Raw genomic sequence first — 16,387 nt, forward strand, 5'->3', positions numbered from 1 at the left:
TCCATCCTTTCATCCCCTCTGACTTTTCTCCCCTGAGGGCTTGAAGTTTTCACAGAATGCATCAGAGTTTCAGTGTTTCTAATTTCAGGATCCCTAGTGAACCAACTCTGTGAAGTCTTTCCCTGGGGTCCTCAGCTAACAACTGCATTTTGGAGTCCTGAGTGGTCTTTATTCTGAATTTGATCACATATGGCTCTCAGTCCCTTTCCTATGGCAGCTAAAAACTCCCTGAGAGAAAGTCTCCAGTTTTGCCCATCTTTGTGCCAAATCCCCTTCCTGCATCCCTGTGTACATCAAGATTTCTTGACCAGTGACTAACGCATGAACAAAAGGGACTCATTTGATCCAGTTCACTCACTTTGTCACACAAAGAATGTGTTACAGAAATAAAAGCAGGTAAATTATCTGCTTTGTGCATTTTCTTGTCTGGAATGAATAACAAATATGCTTCATTCTGGACTCAGAACAAAAGTATTAATCAATCAAAAATCCTAAATTAGACAACTTAGTAAGGCAGGTTTACACAGATGATTAATAGCCTAAGCTCAACCATGTTTTACTATTTACAAATATACTGTGGAATTTATGCAGAGAAATATTGCTAAATCACATTTAAAATATTTTTCTTTGACTTTCTGTTGTATGAAATGAGAATTATAAAAGAGGGAAATTAAATAGAGATGATTCAAGTGTTTTAAAGACTCCTTACTTGATAAAAAGTATTATAAAATCAGTATAACCAGCAGCTCCCCCCAAAACTCAAGTTAGTTACACAGAGAAATGATCTCATTAACAAAGAGGTATGCATTTGTCAACAGCAAATAGTTCCTGCCCAAGCTTTGAGAACTCTTTAGGGTCATTGGAAAGCAAATAAAATACAGTATACTATATCAGACTTTGAGGAAATCAAACAAAAAACGATACAAGAGGATATCTTGTTAAGGCCCTGAGTACTCTGTTTTGTTTCCTTTAAACAACTGGTTAGAGAAACAACTACTTTCTGCTATGTTAACTATTTCTTATTCAACTCAATTCAAATCTTAGTAAATAATTCTAATAGATTCTCACAGACCAATCCTTGAAATCATCAGCAGTGGCTTTAAAAGCTACTCAACTAGGATAGTAGAAAAAATGAGCCTAGCTATTCAGAAAAATAGACCTTTCCCAAGTGAAAAGTACATAAGGCCTATTATATTTATAGATGCCTAGTATACATACAGACATAAAAATCTTAAGAATATGCATGCTAAGGCCCAAATTTAAGTCATTGGCTAATTGTGTCTCTGATTTATAGGTTTTTAAAATGATAATAATTGGACTAAACTATTAGAAAAAAATCACATGGAATAAACCTGTCCCAATAAGATAGATGTATCTGGTGAACAAAAAAACTTGAAGGGTACAAATCCATAAATGGAACAAATGAGAACACCATATGCTTGCTGACCACCTGTAAGAGATAACTGAATCAGAAATCAGATTGACCTACTTTTTTCCATTTCTGCTAATTATTTTGTCTTATTCTTAAAAGTGTTAATTTGCGACTCATTACCTGAGAAGAAATAAATTTCCTTTCACAGACACTATGGGGATAATATATAACATTCAAAAAAATCCAAATATTAACATTTAAGAACAAATAGCATTGGAGATAATAAACTGAAATGGCCCATTAGAAAAAATTACTATGGGAAAATACAGTAAATGTCATTAAGTTTCAACTTTGTATCATAAATAGTGAACATGCTTCTGCATTACCTGCTCTTTCTCGTGAGGACTTAGTATTGTAGATAGAGTAAATGTTATGTTTGTCCAGATGAGTTTCCAAAAATGCTATGGGAAAGGCACCAGCAAAAGCAGCGAGACATTCTCCTAACGCAGAACGTTGCCTACAAGTGGAAAATATTTATATTTTTTAATTCTTCCAAGTGGATGACTGAAGAAGCCATATTAAAAGTGACCAGTTTAACCTACAAGAGGGATAATAGTGCTAATAACAAAATTAACTCCAAAATCCAATTTCTATATCACAAAACATTATATGCTTTCAATAGCAAAGTCCCTACCATTTAAAAAATGCTAAATTATAAAAAAAAAAAAAGCTAAATTATCTATTGTTAAAAAGAAGACCAAAATCACAAGAAAAACCCTATCAAATCCCCCCAAAAGTTTGGACACTTCTTTCTGTTTTCCTTTTTTCCTTCCTTCCTTCCTTCCTTTCTTTTTTCTTTTCTTTCTTTCTTTCTTTCTTTCTTTCTTTCTTTCTTTCTTTCTTTCTTCCTTCCTTCCTTCCTTCCTTCCTTCCTTCCTTCCTTCCTTCCTTCCTTCCTTCCTTCCTTCCTTCCTTCCTTCCTTCCTTCCTTCCTTCCTTCTTCTTTCTTTCTTTCTTTCTTTCTTTCTTTCTTTCTTTCTTTCTTTCTTTCCTTCCTTCCTTCCTTCCTTCCTTCCTTCCTTCCTTCCTTCCTTCCTTCTGAAATCTTTCTTTCAGATTTTATTTATTTGAGAAAGAGACCAAGAGAGCATAAGCAGGGGGAGTGGCAGAGGGAGAGGGAGAAGCAGGCTCCCCACTGAGCAGGGAGCCCAATGTGGGACTCGATTCCAGGACCCTGGGACCATGACCAGAGCTGAAGGCAAATGCTTTAAACCAGTGAACCATCCAGGTGTCCCATCCATTTTTTTTTTCCTTAAACATTGTGACCTGAAGAATTCTTGCTAGGTGAATAAATGCATTGATAAACATTAAAAAAATAAAGTACTGGTACCAATACACTGGTACAATTTTTTGAAAATTTACTAGTATAAATCATTTCAGGGTAGCTATGAAATATTAAGACATAATAAATACCAAAAACTATTAATAACACTCAAAATTCACTCATCATTTTTAGGGAAGGAAGAGGTTTAAGGAATCATTCTGTGATTAATTGATTCAGTGCAGGGTATGACCCAAAGTTCCCCCTGACACTGACAAAAATTCTCTCCCTCAGTTACCTATGTAATCCAAGGATTCACTGGGACATTATCAAATGTAGAACAATATGAGAGTTTTTTCACATATTAGGATCTCCTTAAATTATTTTATATAAATGTTTTATATTCAAAGTCAATAAAATGTATCTAAGTGAGAAAAGACTAAATAATTCACTTAGGTAGTTCTAAATTTCTGCCTGAAACATATATGATTGCTTAAAATTAATAATGCCCCTAATATTTTAATTAAAGATGATTGGACATTTAGTCAGCTAAGAGAAAATACCCCTTCATAGAATAACACTGAACAACATAGAGAATCTATAAACATCAAGTTTAATTCAAATACTGAAAAATATTTCATTATTAAAAGTAATTTAGGATATCAAAAAATTACAAAGGGTACAGGCTTTGATTCAGACAGACCTGAATCCCAAACTAATTCCTAATACTTGTATCACTACAGGAAAATTACTCACTCTTTTTATGTTTTGCTTTCCTTGCCAAAAAATAATTCTGGGCACAGAATTACAAAAATTTTTTTTTAAAGATTTTATTTATTTATTCATGAGAGACACAAAGAGACAGAGGCAGAGACACAGGCAGAAGGAGAAGCAGGCACCATACAAGGAGCCCGACGTGGGACTCGATCCCAGGACTCCAGGATCATGCCCTGGGCTGAAGGCAGGCACTAAACTACTGAGCAACCCGGGCTGCCCAGAATTGCAAAATTTTTGACACATATTATGAGTTCCGTAAGTGTTTACAAATAACGAGAATATATTTATTCAAGAATCTGATACCCTAAAATGTTTCATGTATGACACCAAAGAAATTTATTCCTTTACATCTTACTGGACAAGTCCTTTCATTTTGTTAAAAATTCATGTGAGCCTATTTAATAATTTACTTTAAAATGTTGATTCAATTAGTAATTCTCAGACCAACTCTGATCATTTGTGTTGGTATTCTAGAAATAGCAATTTTTTTTAAAGGACTCTCATTAAAATAGCTACATGTTTCTTTTTTTAAGACTTTATTTATTCATTGAGAGAGAGAGGGCACACACGAGTAGAGGGAGGGGCAGAGGTAGAGGGAGAGAATCTCTAGCAGACTATGCGCTGAGCACAGAGTCTGATGCGGGCTCAAGCTCTTGACCCTGAGATCACCATTTGAGCTGAAATCAAGAACCAGATGTTTAACTGACAGAGTTGCTCAGGCACTTCAATATCCACATTTTTCTCAGTCACAGTGTCACTTTTTCTTTTTTCAAAATATCTTTTATTCATCTTTTGATTTTCATTTTTATATTCTCCCCAAATGGCTTTATAATTGCAAACAAAGAAAACATATATCTTTTATTTTTTAGAACCTAACAAAAGGACCCCAAATTTTATTAAAAAAATACAGAGAGGGATCCCTGGGTGGCGCAGCGGTTTGGCGCCTGCCTTTGGCCCAGGGCGCGATCCTGGAGACCCGGGATCGAATCCCACATCGGGCTCCCGGTGCATGGAGCCTGCTTCTCCCTCTGCCTGTGTCTCTGCCTCTCTCTCTCTCTCTCTCTGACTATCATAAATAAATAAAAATTAAAAATATTAAAAAAAAATACAGAGATAAGAAGAACAACAATATCAGCACTGCTCAGGTAATGAGAGAATTTGCATTACCAGATATCAAAATGTATTACAAACTACTAGCAGTTCAGGATGCAGGCTACTGACCTAAACATTTACAAAATCAAATAATAGAACTGAATAGATTCTAGAAATATGATTTAATAAATATGTTACCTCAGTATATGATAAAGGTTTTTGTTTTAAATCAGCAGATAAAAGACATATTTAATAAATCATAACTTGGGCAAGGAGTTGGGGGATGAATGAAATAGGCAGAGGATTAAGAGGTACAAACTTTTAGATACAAAATAAATCACAGAGGGGCACCTCAGTGGCCTGTTCAGTTAAGTATCTGACTCTTAATATCAGCTCAGGTCATGATCTCAGGTCATGGGACCGAGCCCCACATAGGGCTCTGCAGAGAGGAGCCTGCTTGAGGATTCTCTCTCTCTCTGCCTCTAACCCTTACCTGACTCACACACTTGTACACTCTCTCTCTCAAATAAATAAATCTTAAAAAAATAAAGTCAAAGAGAGGAAAAGATGAAAAGGGAATACAGTCAATAATACTGTAATAATGTTGCACAGTGACACATGTAAGTATATTTATGGTGGTGAGCACAGAGGAATGTATATAATTGTCCAATCACTATGTTGTATGCCTGAAACTAACAACATTGTATGTCAATTACATTTCAATTAAAAATCAATACTTTCCATGTGGGAGATGATTTTAAAAATTTAATTTGTGTTCCATGTAACACTAAAGAGGAATAGGAAATTCAGAATCACTTCTAGTAAATACCCTTCTTACTCCAGAGATGATCATTTTAGACTTTTTCTACTTTCCTCAAACATCGTCCATTTCTTTCCTCAGCCATCACTTGGCTGAGGCATACTTCATAGAGGAAACGGAAGCTATTTATACCTGATTTATCTACTATCTGCCTTCTGTCAAATGGAGGAAAGTTCTGATCTTAAAAAATCATGTTCTAAAACATACATTCTTGAGTACTCTGTGTTATTATCTTTATTGTGTGTTTATTCACACATGAAAATCTGCCAATATTACATTTTTTGCTTGCTTTTTTTGTTTGTTTCTCCATTAGGTATAAGCTCTTTGAGAGTAAGGATCTATCTTGCTTAGTGTTGTATCACAGAATCTGGAGTTTAATACATATTTTTTGAGTGAGCAAAGGATTAAAAGGCTAAATTTAAACAACTGAAGAATGAAAAACCTAAGAGAATAAGTGTTTGAATTTTTAGCTGTTATGAGCATGGTATAACCTATCTAAAAATATTAAACTAAGAAGAATAAAAACCCATGAAATAACTGATAGGTTTATATAATAATTAAAATTCCCATGTCATAAACATTATCTGTACCTAGTTTTACAGATACAGTTTTTACCTGTTTTACTGGTATTGTTCTAGATAATCACTAGAAAGTTATGAAAATGCTAAAGTCACAGATGGTAGAAATAACAGGAAAGAGGTGTATAGTTTTAATACATAAAAATTCATTACTTGACAACACATTGATAGAAAAATGTACAACAGATATGAAAGGAAATTCATATAATTAAGAAATAAAAATGGCAAAGAAAACACAAAATGGATAGGAATTGGGAATTAGGAAATTGCATTTGAAAAGAGAAATGGGATTCCATTTATATATATATATTATTCCATATAATAGTTAATTATATTTTTAAATAGTAAAAAGAATAATAATCAGAAATGAGGAAAATGTGAGGAAAGCATGATTCTCTTGTAAAACTTCAGTGTCAACTGAATCAGTTTTCTGAGAAGACTCATAATCCTTTAATATACGCCTACTCTAACCTACATTTCTAAATTCTGAGAATACAGCTAAAATAAATAAAAATAAATATATATATATAGAAAACTATGATCACAGATCTAGCATTATTTATGGAAATGAAAAAAAGCCTACAATCAAAAATAAAGTAACATTTCAATAAATTATAAAACTTCTGTAGTATAAAATATTTTGAAGCTAAAAAAACCCATGTGAAAAAAGAGATTAACTAAAAAATGCAGACAAGGGATGCCTGGGGTGCGCAGCTGGTTAAGCATCCGACTTGTGATTTCAGCTCAGGTCATGATCTCAGGGTTGAGGGATTAAGCCCCAAGTCAGTTCTATGTTCAGCTTGAGTCTACTTAAGATTTTCTCTCTCCCTCTTCCTCTGCTCCTCCTCCCACTCATCATGTCTCTTTTTTTCTCTCTCCAAAATAAATAAATTAATCTTGAAAAAAAATTCAGGTAAAAACCATGCAGTGTGAACTCAATTATCCTTTTACATTGACTTAGTCTCCTATTTCTATGCACTTGCCACCCTATTTAATTATTGATGATATAGAAGTTTTAATATTTGGTAGGTCAAATGACTACCCTTCCATTACTGTTTTCCTCTCACAAAATTTTATTGGCTAGCCTCATTAGTTATTCCTTCAAATGAACTTTCAAATTACTTCGTAAAGTTCAATAAAAAACAAATTTCTACTTGAAATTGTCTTATAATTAATCATAGATTAATTTTGGGAGAATTTACATCTTTTCAATATTATTCCACCAGAATATCCTTTCATTTATTTATTTTATTTATTAGTTGTCTCTCTGAATGTCATTTTCTTTAGTCTAGACTTAAAAAACTGCCTTTTTTCTCTTTTTCACAGAAAACTCTTACTGTAGCCACCGATGACCTCTTATTTTAAATGCAATGGGGAGACCTTATCTTGAACTGTCCACATCACCTGATAATCTCTTCCTCTTGAATGTGAGAATTAAAAAAAAAAAAGCCCATTTTAATAACTGCTTATATTCATGCTTATTTTGCTTTTCAGATATATAAGAAAGTGTTTTAGTAGGTATCTTCATAAAACTCATTCATAAACACTGTTTAATCTTTACATTAAATATGGTCTTTACCATTATGGTTTATTATTTTTTTTAACATAACTTGATTGACTCTTATTATTATGTCAATTCAAATTTAGCTTAACAATTGTTCAATTACTCCCAAAAATCCAATATGTTAATCTGGCTGTTTAGTTTATAACTAAGGGAAAACTGAAAAAGACTTGAAATAAATAGAACACTTGAAACAATTACTAATTAAAAGCTAAACTTTTGAAATCTTACCTTTCCACATAAATACTTTTGCTGGTTCCCAAAGCATATAAACTAGTCAGAATTCTGTAACATGACACTTGTACATCTTCCACTAAGGAAAAACAAAAATAAGAACAAAAACACTTGTTTTCATATGTTGTCCTAAGAAAGTTTAGCCTGAAACCAAAATTCCATATTGAGGGCATACTAATATTTTAACATTTAAAAAAGCAAAATTAGAACAAATGCGTATGTAAATGAAATATAAAAACTATTCTCTCAAAATCCTTAAGGAGCTGAAAACATTCTAAAGAATATTTATAATTATTTAGAACATTCTCAAGACCATGTTTAAAAATAATTTTTCTCTAGATAGAAGAAAAAAGGATTTCTTTGAGAATAAAATTAAGCACAAGACTATCTGCAAGAATAGGTAGATTTTGTCTCCCTGTTCTGAACGTATATAAAGACTGTGTCTTTTATTTTAACACCTAAGTGAATAATATTAAAAATGCTAAAGGAGGTGGTAAGTTATTTCTGACCTGACATTCAAGGTATAAGTTAGTCAATTCTACAGTGAGGCTAGAAAATAAAATAAAACCTTTTATTTTATCTACGATCCATTATGACATTTTTAAGAGGCAAAACAAACAAACAAACAAACAAAAAAACTAGGAACCTTGGATTTCTAATTCCAACTCTTTTACCATTTCCTGGAGAATCTACCATGACATGAATGGAGAAATCATTCTTTCTGACCTGACATTCAAGGTATAAGTTAGTCAATTCTACAGTGAGGCTAGAAAATAAAATAAAACCTTTTATTTTATCTACGATCCGTTATGACATTTTTAAGAGGCAAAACAAACAAACAAACAAAAAAACAAACAAACAAACAAACAAAAAAACTAGGAACCTTGGATTTCTAATTCCAACTCATTTACCATTTCCTGGAGAATCTACCATGACATGAATGGAGCAATCATTCTTGTGCTCAAGACCTGTTTCCATGTCCACATTGCCCAGTAAGCAATGCTCCTACAATGGTTCAAGGAAATATTTTGTGGGTAATGCTTGTGTTACCCACTGAGTAATGTAGGGGTTTCCACCCAGCACTATGTTTTACCTGGGAGATTGACAAGGTTCAGGGTCTGAGCAGGTGTGGCTGCAGTCAAGACCCACTTGACCGTTTAACATGGGCTTCTTACATTGCCTTTCATGTTCACATCAGCAGGAGAGCAGGAAATCAGGACAGGCCTGATATTTTTTTCAACATTGTTTTGAGCATTCTGTGCATATTTTTAATCATTATGGAATTCTAGGCAAAAACAGCTGATGAAATCCCCCGTTAAAATAGACTGAAACCTATAAACAAAAATATGCGGGCCACCCCAGTGGACCAATGATTGAAATGCAGATTTTGTGTCAGTTGTCTTCATATTTGTTGGTAACACAACTTGTGGCTCAGAGGTGATTTGAAAACATTTAATGTTGCATGTCTCATGGTCAAACTGCATGGGAAAAACTCCATGGAAAGAGAGAACACAGAAATAGTAAAATTTGGAACCTGCACTTCGGCAAGGTGGAAGTGACTGCCCACAGCCACCATCTTACTGGTCCCTTCTGTGAATCCATGTGATTCAGGGATCTATCTCTATAAGAATGGTTTCTGTAACTCAGATGTCAACCTAATGTTCTGGGGGGGGAAAAGTGCATTTTAATGGATAGGCAGTGTTTGACTAACCAGATGGGCCCTTTACAAGTTTTCATTGTACTATTAGATAAGGAGACTCTAAGTAATAGATTTACATACATATTAGATCTTCTCCGAATTGATGCTGGCCAATATGCTCAAATAATGATGATAGCATCGGCAACAGAGCCACCGTGGTATAATTGATAATCTGAGTAACACCTTTGGGTTGGTTTCGGGTGTGGGTGAACTGGCCTTGCTTGAGATTCTCCATGGTCTTCTCCAGATCCTCCGCAGCATTGTCTAGAAAAGCTCGGAGGGCGCTTTTAACGCTTTCCAGACCAGTCTTCATCACTGTCCTAGGAAGGAAAGAAGGGAGAACATGTATCTTGCAACAGGAGAAAGTGGAATACAAATAAAACATGCTTCTACTTTATGTTTGTTGATCCATTACATTCACTCAGTCAACTTTTTTTTTAATTCACTCTCAACTTTTTCAGTGCACTTGAATTTATAGCAGTATAGCTCTGTAAAATGCACTACCTTTCCAAAATGCCTTCATAGTCAACTTAATCAGGACCCAGATGAGTGCTAATGTTTTGTATTTTCTACCAGTGGTTTCAAAATTTGAGAGTGTTTTGTTTTATTCTCTAACAAATCACAGCTTCTGAGCCAGTTTAGTTAATCCCAAATCTAACACAACTAGAATGTTTCTTTAGGCAATGTGTATGAAAGATGCATTTAATCCCAGCTAAACCCAGTCACCAAATGATCTAGATATTTTGTGCTTTAAGTGAAGCAATCAGCTAAATGAGCCTCCAAAGGCTGAACTTGTACAAAAGTGACCCTCTAATACCATTGTTTCTAGTAGGAACTGAAGGTGTATAATAGCATCTATTTTCCTAATTTATTATACAAAACACCTCACATAAAATTTTCAAAGTAAAACTAAACAGCATCATAGAATGTTCTCTGTAGTAGACATTTAGGAACTTTTACTTAGATTTATCCTGGATAATAAATGAAATAAATGTATGGCTTAAAGGCTGAATCGACCATCTGAGATATACTGATTTCATATTTAGTCAACCTGTTGTATTTCCAGTCATGTTGCTAGGAGTTCAGGGTAGAAAGTACACACATTTAGGAATTGGTCTACTTCCACACTTACTATGCAATCTTAAGCTTCACTCCTCTCATCTGTAAAATAAGAATAAAACCCTGTTGTTCCTATAAAGCTAAATGTTACCACAAATGCGGAGCATGGGTACCACACCTAGAAGCTCCTAAGACCTCTAAAGTTGGAGCTTACCATTTCTACTTCACATACATTCCCAATTCAACCCTCAGTGACATATATAGATGCTACAGAAATTACTTGAAATTTGAATGATAATTTATATAAGATCATAAAAATAATAAAATGCCATTGTATTAGTAATTTACAAAATACTTTTTCACACCCACACTTAAGCCTTTATTATAATTCTAAAGAATAAAATCTAGAGACAAAGTGAGTCTTAATATTCTTGTGTAGCATTACTACAGTCATTTAGACAAAAATATACCCTCTTACCTGGCGTCCAAAGTCTGACCCAAAATATGAAGACAGTTGACAATTGATGTGGCATCATTTCCTAAAGAGGAAACAAAATGCTGTCAAATTGCCCTGAGGATTTCTCACTGTTCTTTTCTAAGAATATTTGTGTACCAAAAATTAGTCAATGGTACAACCCAGTAATAACTCAATTAAAAGGATTTTTTGATAGTCAAGTTTAAAATCATGCAGTTTTTCTGCTCAAAAGTGGTTATGCAAATGTAAGTAGAAAAGCAATAAAGCATGTCTCATCAAAGAGCTGACATACTCAAGAAGCATTCAAAGCACTGCGCCAGGCTGAAGTGTTTAAACTGAATTCTTCAAATATATTCACCTCCCCATACTGGTTCATCTTCTTTCTAAATCATATTGTATGTCAATTTTTAAAGTGAACTCATATGTTTATGAGAAAAGGTGAGCTAATAGTCTAAAAAATTTAATTCCCCTTTAGTTATCCGTGTCTCTGCTTTCTTATTCCATTCAGCTGAATTAAGATGATTCATCTGCCTGAATGTTTGGGGTTTTGGTGAAAAAGAACCACCAAAGGATCAATGTAAATAAGCACTATTGGCTGAAGAAGTTAAATCCTATTCTTAATGAGATATTTAAAATGGGAACAACTTTTCTAAAAAGATGAAATTCATCCATCTTGATTGCACATTTTATTAGTACAGGAATATGAATTATACAATTACTATATAACTTCACTTATGTAAAGATACATAAGAGCAAATAAACAAAATGATAGATCCATAGTTACAAAGTAATTTGACCACTCACAATACAGTCTGATGTTATTACTTCCTCATTTTATACTTTGCTATTCATAATATGTATAGTCATTTCCTGGGTCCAGAGGTTAATAACTCCTATTTGAATGTAAGTATTTATAACATTTGTGTACGTTACATTCTTTATGCAGCAACACAACAAAAGGATCTTAAAATGAATTAAATATGCATGAAAATTTACAACTACCCTAGAATCTGGACAAGCCAGTTTAGTGACATGATACAAATAAGAACAAAAAACAAGGTATTTATTGCTAGACTCTGAGTTCTTAGATAAAATGTCCCATTCATCATCTGCTTTGATTCTCAGAAATTTTGGTAATCATGAAGACAAAATCAGCAGAAAGGCAGAATTTGTTATGTCCTTGTCTACTGATTAGTGGCAGTCCTAGGGCTTCTACTGCAGTTCATAGAAGTATTATTCCTTTAATTATTCATTCACTTAAAAAAATTATTCATTCACTCAATAAATACTTATCAAATACCAGGCATTCTCAAAGTTCCAGTAATAAGTAAAAGACAGTTTAATGGCACTTATATTCTAATGAGGGACACAGGTAATAAAATATTAAGAAAAAATCAATATGAAACACAATATTAGGTGCACTAAAATAAATATTTTATATTTGTAAACTATATTAATTATATATAATTAATTAATTTATGTTATACAATTAATATATATTCGTTGTGTGTATATATATGTGTGTGTATATATATATATATATATATATATATATATGAATGATGATTGGGGCAACTGAATAGCATAATAGGGCAAGTGGTCATGAGGCTTTTTCTAAGAAGGTGGCATCTGAGCAAAGATTTGAATGAAGGAATAATCATGCATAGATCTGGGAAAAGGACCCAGGTGGAGGAGAGAGCATGTGCAAAGGCTCTGAGGTAGATAATGAAGCTGGTGTTTCAGGCAAGGAAGTTGAGGTGGCTAATGCATGATTGGAGATTCAGAGAAAAGAAGGAGGATATGGGGTAGAGAGGAAGGGAGTAGCCAGGTTCTAGAGCCTTAAAACCCAACCAAGAACTTTGATTTTTGTTTTTTAAGTGTGATAGGGAGATATTCTTAAGGTTTTGAACAGGATGGGATCTGATTTATATTTTAAAAGGATTAAATCACAAGGTGCAAAATTCTGGAAGGGCAAGAGTGGATGTTGGTTAGGAAGCTACTAGAGTCATCTAGAATCAGAAGATTGATGGCAGGAAATTTGGATTAGGATATCTGCAGTGAAGATTTGCTTGTGGACTGCATGTGAGATGAGATGAGAAGGAGTCAAGAATAACTTCAAGACCGTTTGGGTGAGCACTTGTACGAGCGATTAGGTGACTGGTGGTAAGATTTTCTGATGTGGAGAGGGCATAAGAAAGGAGCAAAATGAGGAGGGTGGGGGTAGGGTGCTCTGCTTTGAGGCTAACCTCAGGTAGAGAAGCAGAATAGGCAGTAGATGCACAAATCTGTAGTGCAGGGAACAGATCTGAGCTGGAGCTATGCATTTGACCACCATAAGCATACAGATACCTTAAAAAATCATGGGCCTTAATAAAATAAGCCAGCTTGGGTATAAATATAGAAAAAAGGGTCTGGGAGCCTCCAATGTTTAGAAGTGTGAAAGATAAGTAGAATGCAGCACAGAAAAGGAGAAAGAGAAGGGCTCAGGAGGAAGACAGGACACAAGGCAACATGCAACTATTACTAAGCATCAAGTCAGAGAGGCTGGCCTCTCCCTCTCGTCCTAAAATACACAGTTTTTTTTTTTTTTCTTACCCTCCTAGTCTGCTGGCTCCTTGTATAGATAACCAGTATTTGTACTTTGTACTGAGCCTGACCAGGCCTTTTTCCAAAGGAGTGGTGGGGTATTTTAAACCTCCATCTGTAAGAACTCATGAGATGAGATTTATGTTCCCTGCTGAAGGCCAGCCCTTAGGACTGGCATATGCAGTGTCAGGCATAAAGCAGGCATTCAGTTGAATATTGTAAGTTGTGAAGAGTAGGAAACAGTACCAGTGGCCAGAAAAGTTCTGTTGGTCAAATGAAAATGCACATGATAGATGTGAATGTTCTGTGATTGTCAAGTCACAAGCCATAAGCTCCGTGAATCGACACATTTTGGTGTGCTCCATGTGAGGTATAGTATAACTTTGAAGGGAAGAATCTCAGTGTGAAAAATGGTGAGGAACAGACCCTAAAAGATGAAGGAAAAGTGTTCATTGAATTTTCAACATTTTGTGGTGTAGACCAAGCAAAAGTATCTGTAATACCAGCAGAGGTAAAAGGTAACCTAAATGGTTAGTCTCAAAGATGTAAAGTTTTTAGTAAGGGTTTCAAATAAAATAAGAATTGCCCACACTCTGCCCTTCTTAAGGTTCTCCAGATGACCATCATTAGAAACGTCCATCATGCTATCAGTAAGAACAGGAAAGACAAAGTGCAGTATGATGGTAAAATTTTAAAGTGATAATTGTATTTTCATGTAATTACTTCATTACTCAGACTAGAATAAAAACCAGAAGTTTGATACTTTTCAACTCACACTCTTTCAAGGTCCAAACTACTTCCCTTGTCCTCAAACACTTAGAAAAACACCTGTGGATTGCCTCTTTGTCTTCAAGGTTGTATGTTTGCATCAGTGTGTAAGCATAAAAGACATATAATTAAAATTGTAACTCATCCCTGAATCTACTAGCAACAGACAGCAAGTGTCTGGTTTTTAAAATCTTTGTACTAACTCTATACAGTGCTACAACTCTCTAAATAAAAATAACAAAGTTAAAGATGTTTGAGAGTCAAAATACTCTTTTTGTATTTTACTCCCAAATTGTTTTGTAGTTTTTAATATAAGGTTTCTGTAACTCAGGAGTTATCAGTGTTTTCTGAAATGTGATATACAACGTCTTGCTTCTGCTTTGCAATCTGATATACATCAGTATATGAATATTAGCAGAATGTTGACTTTCCTTCCATTGTGAAAGCAGTAACAACCATTCTAAGTTTTGTTCTTCTCCCTTCTTTTGTGACTTGCAGTAATACCTATCGTATTCTCTCCTCTGAAGAAATGATTCATCTTGACAAAATCCTCATTAATAATGTGGAACAAAATTATGCTAGAGTTACAAATTTCTCTCAAATTATGAGATAGAGAGAAACTGGAAAGTGCCACTGACTTTATCACTTCTGAAATCTGCACAACTAAACAGAATAAAATTATTGAAACTTTCACTCAGTGAGAAGTTTCGGTTGAGCTGAAAATATATTTTACATAATTCCATATTCTATTCATTTACGCAAAAGTCAGGACATTCTCTGATAGAGATATCTTTAAAGGAAAGAAATAGGGATCCCTGGGTGGCGCAGCGGTTTGGCACCTGCCTTTGGCCCAGGGCGCGATCCTGGAGACCCGGGATCAAATCCCACGTCGGGCTCCCGGTGCATGGAGCCTGCTTCTCCCTCTGCCTATGTCTCTGCCTCTCTCTCTCTCTGGGTGACTATCATAAATAAATAAAAATTAAAAAAAAAAAGGAAAGAAATATCTGTATCACTCTAATATGGTTTTCTGATATTATCTTTATTATAGGTATTTATTTATTCCGGTATTTCTGACCTCATATATCTCTCACTAAGAAACAGGTTACTTCTGGGGCGCCTGGATGGCTCAGTCGGTTGAGCACCTGCCTTTGGCTCAGGTCATGATCCCAGAGTCCTGGGATAGAGCCCCATGTTGGGCTCCCCACTTAGGGGGGAGTCTGCTTCTCCCTCTGTCTCTGCCCTTCCCCCTGCTTGTGCTTTCTCTCTCTTTAAAATAAATAAATAAACTCTTTGAAAAAAACAGTTATTCTTTTATATAACATATAAACCCAGAAGAGCTCTCATTTCTGACTTGTATACTGCCACCAAACCACAGAACTATTACATTAGGGAAAGACCTAAATGACAAGTGATGACAATAACCAGCAGAAGTAGCAGACCGTGCATCACTGACCACGAAATCCCCAACGTAATGACACATTCAGTTCTCAGATATATACTAGCTTCAGAGACTCTGAGTCCTTTAAGTAACTTTCCTTTCATTATATGTCCTAGTAAACAAAAGTAAGCATGGTCTGAATATTGTTAGAGATAATACATACACAGACTAATTTGCTACTATCTCCTGATACAAGATAGCAGTCCTCATTTTAAACATCTGAATGGGTTTTGGGAGTGGGCACGTAACAGATGGAGCAACATAAACTTAATCCACTAATTTTTTAATCAGGGAGAGATACCAATTGATAGAATTTACGATTGAAACTTCCAAACACAACATTAAGATTTATGCAGCAGTTTAAATCAGGCATCCCTACCTAGGGGGAGAAAACTCAACATTTTAACAAGAATTACTGCTTCACTTAAACAGATGACAATACTTATCTTGTTCCATATCTCTACAGCTAATACTGGAGTGGAATTAATAATGTGCTACATAGGGTTCTGGGGTCAGAGGGCAAACCAGAGAAATTTTAGAGTGTTACGCTCATTATGTTACTGAGTGCTTGCTCTATTCCAGGCATTCTTAGAAGCTTCTCTGCCAT

The 16,387-nt window shown here is 34.7% G+C and overlaps 1 protein-coding gene across 1 annotated transcript in view; it reads right to left on the reverse strand.

Moving 5' to 3' along the window:
• The window catches only part of RYR2 (ryanodine receptor 2), a 753,550-nt gene that overhangs the window by 117,117 nt on the left and 620,046 nt on the right, over positions 1-16,387 (reverse strand). Inside the window, exons 65-68 of the mRNA XM_072822940.1 lie at positions 10,992-11,052; positions 9,536-9,774; positions 7,753-7,834; positions 1,756-1,889 (exon numbers count right to left, since the gene is read on the reverse strand). Of these exons, the coding sequence (XP_072679041.1) occupies positions 1,756-1,889; positions 7,753-7,834; positions 9,536-9,774; positions 10,992-11,052 (516 nt within the window). The remainder of the gene's footprint in view (positions 1-1,755; positions 1,890-7,752; positions 7,835-9,535; positions 9,775-10,991; positions 11,053-16,387) is intronic.

The sequence above is a fragment of the Canis lupus genome, chromosome 4 (assembly GCF_048164855.1).
Source record: "Canis lupus baileyi chromosome 4, mCanLup2.hap1, whole genome shotgun sequence".
In the NCBI taxonomy this organism is placed as follows: domain Eukaryota; kingdom Metazoa; phylum Chordata; class Mammalia; order Carnivora; family Canidae; genus Canis; species Canis lupus.